General features: G+C 47.0%; 1 protein-coding gene across 1 annotated transcript in view; it reads left to right on the top strand.

Annotated features, from left to right (window-relative positions):
- The window catches only part of COL22A1 (collagen type XXII alpha 1 chain), a 302,778-nt gene that overhangs the window by 118,202 nt on the left and 172,400 nt on the right, over positions 1-12,176 (top strand). Inside the window, exon 6 of the mRNA XM_034763665.1 lies at positions 9,185-9,308. Coding sequence (XP_034619556.1) covers positions 9,185-9,308 — 124 coding nt within the window. The remainder of the gene's footprint in view (positions 1-9,184; positions 9,309-12,176) is intronic.

Below are 12,176 nucleotides of genomic sequence, written 5' to 3'. Positions count from 1 at the left end.
CAACTCCCTTTTGGGACAGGACCCCCAATTTGAGAAACGGTGGTCTCCCCCCATGAAATCTGTATAGTATTGGGTAAAAGCACACAAAAGACAATATTTAACGGTCCATGACACATTTTTCATGGCCGTGAATTTGGTAGGGCCCTAGCTATGCTGACTGGAGATGGGATAACTCATGTGCTTGAAGTGTTTGGATGATTTGTGATCTATAATCTGAAAAGAGTCCATTCAGAGAAGTCCTTAATACAATTAGCAACAATTTGACACCCTGACACTGACTTGCTGAGTGACTGTGGGCAAGACTCTTCACTTCTGTGCCTCAATTTCTTCATCTGTAAAATAGGGATAACGATGAGGATGATCCTGTTTTTTAAGGTACTTTGAGATATATAGATGGAAAGTGCTGTATGAGAGTGAATGATCAACTCAGGGAGAGTGACAAACATGGAAACAGTTTTCAGAGATTGGTCAGGAGGAGAGCAGGAGCTTCCATTGAGTCTGTGTGGAGAACAGAAGTTCCTTGAATCTATTAGAGATATGGTAAATAATGCTCCAGGGTAGTTGTTCAGAGCCATGAAGAGTGTGATTCAGTTAGAAAGTCACTTCCCTGAATCTGACTTGATGTTGCTGTGCTGGGAAGAATGTGCACATCTCTTTGCCAATCATGTTTAGAATGATGGGTGCAAATACATCTGTGCTGGTTTAACTTGGTCTCATCCCTTGTTATGCAGAGGTTTCTGGTGCTACTGCGGATAGCCTGTGTCCAGGATCCCTTTCTGTTGTAGCTTGTGAAAGCCAGCGGTGAAGCACTTTGTTATTAGATGGGAGTTCTCACTTAAGACACACTAGAAGAGGGCAGAGTGCCATCCCTACTGAAATGTGCTGAGGTTTGGCTTGTGCTAGAGAAAGTGTATCTCAGCTTTGATTTTCTGTTGAACTATTGGCCAGTCTTGAACCTCCCCCTGTCTGGGGAACATGTTCTGGAAGTTAGTTGCCAAGCTACTGTGGAGTTATCTGAACAGGGTAAGCTTTCTGTCTTTCTCAATCTGGTTTCAGACCCCAGGATAAGGCTGAGATGCTATAGCCTTGGCCACTAACACAAAACCCTAAGGCAGAGAGGATAACATGGGGGCAGTGCGACTGATGTGTATGATGCATGACTGGGTGATGGATTCAGGGCATCAATATTAGATCTGTCACTTAGCTGTGTTCAGTGGCTATTCATCATGTAATAATGCTGATCTGGGTGCGTAGACTAGCTAAGGAGGACAGGACTTCACGGAAGTGAATCCATTCATTATTTAGAGGTAGGGATCAATAAGTTTTCAGGACCCTTCTAGAGGCATCCAGGACTCATTGCAATTTTTGCTCCAGGAAGCCATGAGAACTATTTAGCGGGTATTGTTACCCACATACATGTCACTGTCTTATCAAGTCACAGGGTCCATTTTCTTTCCTCAGTAACAAACTGTTAAGGTGGGATTTTTAGTCTATAGTGACTAAAATTGCCCCAAGGTTAAAAGCATGAAAACCATTTGCATCTGAGCATTTTCAAGCATAGCACTGCAGTGGCAATTTCTGTGGTGAAATCTGTCTTCGTGCTCTCTTGTTGTTTAACTGAGATGACAGATTAGCTGGAATGAAGTTAATTAAAGCAGAATAGTGATGAAACCGATAGGCATTTCTTGCTGGGTGAAGAAACTGCTGTAGGCTCTTGCTTGTTCCCTGCCTGCCAGCGACAGGATTCAGGAGCGCCTGTTGACATAGTGTTGAAAATCATGTCCCTTAATTAGGTATCTAAATCTTGATTTCAGTGGGTAATAGGCAACACTGGCACCCTGTGTCTGAAACTGTGGCCATCTAATGGCCATTCAGTGACCTGTGTAAAATGAATTGGTGTTCTCAGGCCAGTTCCTAGTAGCCATTTGTCCACATCACAGCTCCAACTACCACATTTCACACGGGTCATCACCCTTGTGGACAATGGGGCTAATCCACTAAAGTTGAAGGAAGCCTTTCCATTGACTTCAACAGGCTTTGGATGAGGGCATGTTTGCCAGCCACTGACTGGGAGAAGGGCTAGCATTACATTCTGAGCCATAGACGTGGTCCTTCCAGGATAGGCCAGGGGCTCACTAGCATTGCAACTTGGGGCATTCTTGCATTGCTTCCGCTCAGGCTGCATCATTTTGTTTAACATAGCTGCAGTGTTGTTCTCCCTAGGACTATTTGTATTGAAACAGGGTTTTTTTGTGAATTACTAAATTTCCCTTTGTAAACAACCAAAAAAAGGAAATTAGAAAAGGGCCTGCCGACTTTCACCCTTCTTCTGTATTTTAACTTGCAAGCCCCTGCAGTTTGGAAGGAAAACAAATTCAAGTTCCAGGAGGTTTTAGTATATTCCATTTTTGTCTTCCGCAGCCTAAGGTATGGCGGGTTCCAGGAAGATTCCCACGGGAACATCACTCAAGGAAAATGAAATCACATATACCTACATAAAACCAGGAACTGAAATTAGGAATAGCACTAAAACAAAGACTCCTTCCTCCAAATAATTAGTAGTAGTGTTAAGCAATTCATGGCAGCTTCTCATAATTAGACACTAATTAATTTATTTACTGAGTAATATATTTAAATGGTTTTAGTTTCCATTTGGAAAAAAAAAAAGTTATACGTGAGAATTTTGTGCTCGGAAAAGGTGCCAGACTGGTGGCCCCGGAGAGTGAACTCCTCTTCATCTGCAGAAGTAGGGCCCCAATTCAGCAAAGCACTTGTCCTTCTGTACTTGAGCACTTGCTGAAAGTTAAGCAGGTGCTTAAGTGCCTTGCTGCACTGAGTCCTAGGATGCAGGGTGGGCAAAAGCAGTGCAAACTTTCCTTGGTGCCTCAAACATAACCTGTATGGACCACCTCTACGGCCGACAGGGTATTTCAGTCTCCATGGCTCATTCAGTCACTGGCCTCTCTGATTAGAATTGCAGTAGTGGCTTTTGTGAAGTGGACAGCTGCTCCCTGAGAATGAGCCTGATAAAGGGGGAAATCATGCCCCGCAGACCCTTGCATAAATCTCCCTGCACCCTATACTATTTCTGTGGCACTGTCTCCCTGGATGCTGCAGAAAGCACTCAATGGGCCCTGGGATCCACATGGGGCAGAGAAGTAGGGAGTGGTCAGTACAGCACAACTTCCTCCTTCCAGCCCTGCAGAGATTTTGAAGAAAGACAATTCAACCTGGAGCTGCAGTTTTATTGTCTTTCTCCCAAAGCACCCTCCGCAGCAAGCTCCTCCTTTTTAGTGGACTGTTCATAGGTAGATCTAGCTGCTGGGGACTTGGAACCTTGGCAACCGTGTGTGTGGTGGTGGGGCGTCAGGCCACAGAGCCCACAAGTCAGTCAAGGGCCCACAGTCAAGGGCCCACACCTGGCCTCTTGCTGATTTCCCAGGAGATCAACAGGGTTATTGAGTGAGCCCCACAGCCTATTCCGCAGGGGAGCAAGCCCCATCTCCCCATCTCCACAGGTTTCTCATGGAGATTTCCTCCCCAAGAGCCTAATTCCACAGGTTTTGTGGCCAGAAGGTGCAATCTGGCCCTGGTGATGAACATGTTGTAGATAATAGGGAAATAGAGTGATACCCACCAGCCTCAGTTCAGATAGATGGGTGAATGGCCATCAGATGTGAGTGAATATTAGCCATTGCTGGGCTGGGCGGGAATTGATTCATTGGGCTCAATGACCTAAATATTCAGTGACCTACAAGTCTGGGTTTACAGATGTTTCCTTCACGTTTCAGTGTTTTGTTTAATTTTTGTCAACTAATTTCCAAAATATCTTAAATGTCAGTAATTCTGCGCAAACACAAGCAAACAACACACCTTTGTTTCGTTTGGTGTCGGGAACGAAATCTGGCTAATGTTTCTCTTTGTGGTGTGATGGCTGTGGGTGGAGGATTTGGTGTTCTTATGGCAAATGAAAGGTGATGAGAAATCGAGGAGGAACCAGGAAGCCCTCTGGATGTGGGTTCTCATTTTTTGTATGCCGAGGTTGCGATTCACCTGAGCTTGAATTTGGGTTAATTAACTCATAAACTAACCTGCTACACTAGGGATTTCCCCCAGCTTGGAGCTTTATAGAGAGCTCTTCTGTGACCGGTTGTGTTCTCAGAATTATAAACTCAGCAATCAACAGCAAGTTCCCTGTGGATACCAGGCAACCCGTAAAGCAGGATTTCAGATGCTCTGTAGGATGGATCATGAGCTCATTTCAGCTTCAGGTGAAGGCAGGGAAATAAAACATTTCTGGGGACTGCACTCACAGTACTTGGATTCCCAAATACCCAACTGAGCCACTTGATGGACATCAATGTTTTTAGCAGGGAAATAAATGAAAACTCATCAACAGAGCGCTCGTTATTTATGAGGTATTGCATTTCCACAAAAGACACAGGGGCAAAGGATTTCAGCTCCAGCTTTTGTCATGCCTTCTGAGCAACAGAGGTGTCTTTACGTTTGCTTTTGTCACAAAGGCTGTGTCTGCCAAGAACTTACAGCCTGTTCTTCAGAGCCTTGAAAGCTGCAGCTGAGGCTGAGGGGGACCGGTAACAGGTTATTACAGCTTCCCACCACTTTAAATCCATGTGATGCACTGTTCAGAAGCATCTGTGTAATGAGTCAGTGGTCTCAGCCCAGTTCCTAGCACAGAGATTTCCACAGAGCCGCACAGGCAGTCCTAGTAGAGAGTCCAAGAATGGACCCATCCAGTAGTAATCAAGGTAAACGTGCGTAAACGGAATTTTTCCACTTCTCATTTGGGGAATGTGGCGTTTAGGTTAAGTTCGTTTACCTACTTCCCCACTGGGCACTTCCAAGTTTGAGTGGAAGCACTTGGGCCAAACACATGAGCCCAGCACTCAAAAGCAAGCTAAACTTTAAGCACGTCCCATTCAACAAAGCCTGTGCTTAAGACCTATTGATTTTAATGAGACTTGCATCCATACTTATAATGAAGCACGTGCTTAAATGCTTTGCTGAATCAGGGCCTTGGTAGGGGCCAGTAAGAGAGATGCGCCTGCCAATGCTATGCTCGTCCTGTGGGTAAATACGAGGGACATCTTCTCCCCAGGGCTGTCAGTGTGATCATTTGCCAGCACTAAGTTAACTGAGACAATGTGTTGGTCTGCTTGGCTTTCATTACATGGACTGGATGGGAAGTGTAGCCAGAGCAGTAGGTAATGGGCTTAGGACTCAAAAGTCAGAATGCCAGGGGATTGGGGGGTGAAAAGCTGTCTCCTATAACAGAGGCTGAGCTAACTCACTTCCTGCTGTGTTTCCAGGGAGCGGGGTCAGAGAGGACAGCAGGCAGAACAGGAGCTTCGGGCACCAGAAAGTGCCCAGGGCTTGGAGCGAGGAAATGTAGGGTAGGGAGCCCAAGTGGTTGGTAACAAAGGGGGATAGCAGCTCCGGGACCGGGGGGGATTTGGAAGCTGAGCAGAGAGAGGGGGAGACAACAGCAGGAGAGAGAGAGGAATGTCTACACTGCAAAAAAATCCCAAAAACCAACCAAACAAAAAAATTAAATGAACCCATGGCGGCACGTCCTAGAGTCCAGGTCAACTGACTTTGGCTTGCAGGGCTTGTATTACAGGACTAAAAATAGCAGTGTAGACATTCCCACTCAGCCTGGAACTTGGGCTCTGAGACCAACCCTCCCTCCCTGGGTTTCAAAGCCCAAGCTCCAGCCATTGGAGAAGGAACAGCTACACTGCTATTTTTAGCCCTGTAGCATGAGCCCCACAAACCTGAGTCAGTTGACCTGGGCTCTGAGACTCACTGACTTGTGTGTGTGTGTGTGTGTGTGTGTGTGTGTGTGTGTGTGTGTGTGTGTGTGTGTGNGTTTGTGTGTGTGTGTGTGTGTGTGTGTGTGTGTGTGTGTGTGTGTGTGTGTGTGTGTGCAGTGTAGATGTACCCAGAGAGAATCAGGAACAAGACAGGAGGGAAGGCAGGAGGGGGATGGTCAGGACAGGACCAGTAGGGTAGCAAAGGGTGCCACTGCCGCCCATGGAAGAAGAGTCAGGAAGATAGGCAGGCGAGGAGAGTGAATGGAAGTGCAGACGGTAATTGGCAGTGTGACGAACTGGGACTGTTCTTACTGTGGTCTTTGAATGCTGACAGGGGAGTGTGGCTAGGATAGTCTGCATTGGGGGATGGGAGATTAACCAACGGAGAATACCTGAGCATGTAACATGAGAATCCAGGAAGGGGTTAAAGGCCAGGTGACACCTTTGCCCGGGAAACTGAATAAAGGCTGTGGGAGGGGTCCCTGAAGGCAGAGTTTTCAGGAGCTGGCTGGGGAGCTGGCTGGGAGGGAGACGGGGCTCTGACCTCGCAAGGGGCTGGGGCGCCCTGAGACCCCAAGATGGACCCAACTGAGGGGGGTCCTGTTGTCTGTGCCTGCAAGACCTGTCTTGGACTGTATTCCTGTCATCTAAATAAACCTTCTGCTTTACTGGCTGGCTGAAAGTCATGGTGAATCGCAGGAAGCCGGGGGTGCAGGGCCCTGAGTCCCCCATACTCCGTGACAGGCAGCATTTCAGGAGCTTAGATATAGGAGGCACTCCCAATGCCAGCACTCCAGCAAGGATGGGGGGTTTATGGCCAAGCACCAACTGGGTTGCACTTCTCTCCTGAAACAAATGAATGGAGACCTTGTGGTTTTTAGCTCATTATTCTGAAAGGTTCGCTAGGGAATGGGGTGGTGGGGGGGGGAAGGCCAATTGAATCTGTCAGCAATTTAAAAGGGCCCTGTTTTCCTCTTCAGAGAACTCAAACAAAACCCATGTACAAAGCAGACAGTCGTGCGACAGGCAGTTCACACAAATATGTGTCAAAGGTGCACGGGGCCTGGCTGTGTGCCCAGTGGCAGGACTGATGTGACTGACCTGGCTGTCCCTCACCAGACCTCCTCTGCACTGCTTCTGTGGCTTCTTGTTGCCACTTTCATGCCAGATTTATTCTCCACTGAGGCTCTGGCAGGACAGTGGCAACCCAGGGGCCTGCTCTTTTGTGATATGGAATTACAGTGGGTTCCACAACTTGGAGGGGAGGGAACTCTTGGGCTTTCTTTTTTGCTGTGCGAGAGACAGGATGCTGGCACCAGGAGAATCCATGTCAGGTGGGAAGGGCAGTTGGGTGAGCAGCTAGCAAACAGGAGTTGACTGTGTGTGGCCAGGTCCCAGGTCTCCCTAGGGGAAGAAGGGTATTGTAAAGTTCCAATAGGGAGCCAGAATCTGACGCTCGTATGCTGGCCAGCTCTTCAGAGGCGCTGAGCGCTTGCAGCTCTCCTTGGGAGCTCCTTCCGGCCACACAAGCAGTAGGTGTTACACTGCAAAGGCCTCCGGTTAGCTGTGTGGAAATGGAGCTGAGCAGCTGTTAAAACGTGTTAACAGGCCATGTAGAAAATGATGAGATAAGCCAGACAGAAATAACTCTCCCTGGGGTCCAAGGTCTTGCTTTTGTTGGAGATCTGTCACAGCGTACAAGGAGGTAGGAGTAATGGCTGCTACGTAGTGACTACCAGAAGTCTTCTTCAATCTGGTGTTTGGGAAAGAATTTGGGGTTCGTTGCGGGTGTTCCATTTATGTGTGTGTTATAGCAGAAGCAACAATAATGGTCTAAACCACCGTACTATCTGTTCAGTTATCTTGAAGGGCTTAACTTCAAATCAGGAAATTCAAAGTGAAAGCTAACGACGGGAGAATTGGTTTGCATGAAGCATGAATGACTTTGAATCCTTGCTGTAAACTCAACCCAATACTTATTTGAGGTGGCTTTTATTAAAAAAACATTTGGATGTTTTAAAACTCCTGCAGCCTGAATTTTCAGTGGTGGCCTCTAGTTTTGAATGCCCAGCTCCCACTCTTCCCACTCCTCTGGGCAAAGTCAGGGACGCTACCAATACAAACAGCTTCCTCAGGGCTTCGCCCTTCATTTATTGCTGCTAAGGCTTTTGGGTTCTCATTGGTGCCTGCGACGCATGTGGCAACAAGGTTGATTCTTTGTCGTCTCAGAGATGGGTACCGATCCTACGAGGCAAGCTATGCACTAGGGATGTAAATAGGGTTTAAAAATAGTAACCGTATAACCTATTAAAATTCTACTGGTTCAACGGTTAACTGTTAAGGAGTTCACATAGGTGGGGAACTAGCGCTGTGAGGGGGGAGGGTTGCTGCAGCACCCCTACATTTTATGCGGGGCTCCACTGTTGGCTTGCGCCGGCGGTCCCGCTGCCGGCCCCGCGCCTGGGGTCCTGGCTGCTGGCTCTGTGTCTGGGACTCTGCTGCAGGGATGGTGGGCACGGGTGGCAGCAAAGCCCCTGGGCATGGGACAGGACCCGGGCATGGAGCAGCAGCCGGAACCCTGGGCATGCACCAGCAGCGGAATTCTTGGTGCGGGCCAGCAGCCAGGACTCCAGGCGCAGGGTGGCAGCGGAGTTTAATCGTTACCCGTCCGAAACCGATAAGACTGATGCTTATCGGTTAACCAGTTACACTTTTACATCCCTACTATGCACTGAGTACATTTCTGCTAAATCTGTTTGCAAAGTGTGTTTTGAGAAACCACAGTCGATTCCACAAGCCAACAGAACAGTAACGTCTCCTTCAGGGCTGGCACTAAAAGCAGTGCCTGCTTTGTCTGGAATCCGATACGATACGATCCTTTCATGCTGCTCCGGTTGAGTACGTTCACAGGATGTGTCAGTTCTGCCTGCCTGCTTTCAGATGTGAAAAGCCCCCACTGCAGCAGGGTATCCAGACAGGATGCTTCACTTATCCGCTGGGTAGCTAGGCACCGAGGGGGGGGTACCTCATCAGGGAAAACACAACCTGTTCAGCATGATGTAGAACAGTCTGCAAAATCCCAGGTTTTGGTATTTAGGATGAGGGCTGGGAATGAATCATCTCCTCACCACAGGAATGGGGAAGAGCCCCTCTAGGCTAAAGCTGGCATGCGCTGATGGAGGGGAGCAGACACATGTTTGTCTTTTTACTGGCTGCCAGATACAGCAGATTTTTTAAACATCTACATCATGGCTTTGGAAAATCTTGCCAGGACACGGAGGGGTTTCTGTTGGAGTCTTTTGCTCTTCGTTGTTGTCGGTTACGTTTCTCTCTCACTTCTTCTTCCCCAGGGGTGTATTCCCACAAGGCCTGCCTGATGAATATGCCTTTGTAGCCACCTTCAAATTCCGGAAGGCTTCCAGGAGAGAAGACTGGTATATTTGGCAGATTATCGACAAGTACGGCATACCGCAGGTATGGGCCCTTTCCAGCCTTCGGGAGCAGCCGTGTTCCACACAAGCTGGCTATGCCGCTTTAACCCTTCACTCCCCATTCCGAATGGACTGATGAACATTCCTTTCGACTGACACTCTTTCAGTTCATTCTGCCGAAGAACCTTTGCCTTTAAAATTGGACACGGCCCATGGTTTACATTGGGAAGGAGGTTTGCTCAGGCAGTGGCTGGGGTTAGGAGGAAATGGGCAGAGAAAAGAAACTCTCCTAATTTTCAAAAGCACTTTGAGTCTTTCAATAAGTTTATTCAGCCGGTGCTTTATAAAAAAATGACTGATTGCCCCAGAACAGGGGAGGATGGCTTCACTGTTAAAGCACAGGACTGAGCCTCAGGAGAAGTGGCTTCTCTTCCTGACTCTGCCACAGACTTCCTAGGTGACTTTGGGCAGGTTACTTAACATCCCTTTGCCTCAGTTTCCTCCCCTGTGAAATGGGCATAATAATGCTTCCCTACCCCGCATGGGGTTTGTGTAGGTGAATTAATGTTTGTAAAGCACCTGCAGATCTTCAGATAAAATAAAAAAAAATAATCTGCAAATGCTTTACAAACATTAATTCACCTACACAAACCCCATGCGGGCACCAGATAGTCTGTTACCTCTTCTTGGAAATGGGGAAATGGGGCTCTTCAGCTTACCTTCCCTAGGCCCCCCAAGATACCCTGTTACTTAAATACACCCTGCCCCACAGCTCCACCTCAGAGGTGTGAGGCTTCCGGTTACAATTGAACTCTTTCAGAGGCACACAGCGGTTGGGAAGCAGTTCACACACACTCTGACACTTTGCACGGAGTCGAATGCGTTTGTTCTTTTATACCTAATCATACAGAGCACAGAAGAGTATGGATCACACAAAACAATCAACACAACATAGGTCACTTTCGATCTCTCACCCTTCACTTGGGAGTGCTTCGGGGCCACCCATTGTTGTGCATTGTTGTGCCCTGCCTTATATATATGGGTGGTCCATCCTTCATGGAGTCCCTTACCCAGCTTCTGTGACCCTGTTGTCTCCTGCTTCATGCTTCCTCTCTGGCTCCCCCTATTTCTGTGTGTTTCTTATTTAAACCCCTCTTGGTGACCTTTTCTCTTTTGTTCTATTCCTGGTAAGTTCCACTGTTCCTACCTTCCCCCCCTCCATTCAGAGTCATAAGCTAGAATGGTTTTCCAAGGCTTGAACTGCTTTTTAGCATAACCTTTGTATAGTAAAAGTACTGTCATTAACCTTAAGTATTTCCCTTTGTCCCTGTCTGGTGTGTACCAGCTGCAAGACTTTGGTGGATCCACATACATATAGACACGCATGATACTGCAGTTGTTCATAATGCAACTTCACAGTAAAAAAACGGAATTCATATGTTATACGTACATAGCCCCAATTCATCATGAGTGCAATCTATCATCTGTTGCCATATAGGTTTTTTAACACCACACCATGTTGTCTTTTTTGTTTTGAGTGTGGGGGTGGGGGAGTGGGTTTTTTGTTTTGCCTAATGCGTACATTTTAGTTTGTTGTTACAGAGTTACTGGTGATTCCTGAGTGGGCTGCCAGTGCTGATTGATTTAGCACTGCTACATATTATTATTCCTTCAGATTTGAACTTCTAAAGGATGTGGAGAGATATTCGAGACACTCAGGCAGCACAGGGGATGGGTGTAGTATAAGAACCTAACTAGCTGGCTAGCTAGATTCTTAAGTCAGCCAGCAAACAAAGGTTAATATCATTATCTTGATAAATTATCAGCTGATCTTTGATAAAAGGAAATGTAACTTACTGTGAAACCATACTCTCTTAATTCCGAATCCTATATACCAGACAATCTGTCATTTCCTGTTGTTCATAGCTGAAAAATTGACCCCCTGAAGTTCGGAAAGCAATGGGTAAAAATTTCAAAAGTGCCTAAGTCCCATTTTCAAAATGACTTTGTCACTTAGAAGCTTTAAGTCTCAATGAAAGTTAATACGACTTAGGGTACGTCTATACTTACCTCCGGGTCCGGTGGTAAGCAATCGATCTTCTGGGATCGATTTATCGCGGCTTGTCTAGACACGATAAATTGATCCCGGATGTGCTCGCCGTCGACGCCGGTACTCCTGCTCCGCGAGAGGAGTACGCGGAGTCGACGGGGGAGCCTGCCTGCCACGTCTGGACCCGCGGTAATTTCGAACTAAGGTACTTTGACTTCAGCTACATTATTCACGTAGCTGAAGTTGCATATCTTAGTTCAAAGTGTGGGGTTAGTGTGGACCAGCCCTCTGGCTCCTAAATGCCTTAATGACTTTTGAAGATGGGACTTTGGCTCCTCGGTTACTTAGGTGCTTTAGAAAATGTTACCTTTTATCTGCTTGCTCCTACATCCATGGCTTACTATGTACAGTACTTGAGCGGTCCGATGGAGGAATTATGAGAAACAATATGCTCATATCAATGGCCTTGGAAAGAGAAAGAGAGAGAATTAGTGGGTCGAGTATGAATTCCACAACGCTAGAGGTGATAGGAGTTTACCTATTACAGATTAAACTGGGCTCTTTCTCTCTCATTTGAAAACGTGATTGAATTTGAGTCCAGTCATTCAATACTCCTTCCTTCTTTGTCACGGCTTGGTCATTTTAGTCATAATGGTAGGTAATTTAGGCCATCATCTAACCTCTTTAACATGCCTTGTCTTTTTCCAATCTCATTTCCTGTCCCATCTTCAGGCATGTCCCCCACATCCTGCTTATATCTCTTTCCCTTCCCCTCTGCTCTTAGTAACTTTGACTCTGTAAAGCACTTTGGCGTACAGTTTATGTGAAAGGACGAGTGTACGGAGAATGAAGTTGTGTTGT

The sequence above is a fragment of the Trachemys scripta genome, chromosome 2 (assembly GCF_013100865.1).
Source record: "Trachemys scripta elegans isolate TJP31775 chromosome 2, CAS_Tse_1.0, whole genome shotgun sequence".
NCBI lineage: Eukaryota > Metazoa > Chordata > Testudines > Emydidae > Trachemys > Trachemys scripta.
Note: the sequence above shows the minus strand (reverse complement) of the source record. Positions and strands in the feature narration are given on the sequence as shown.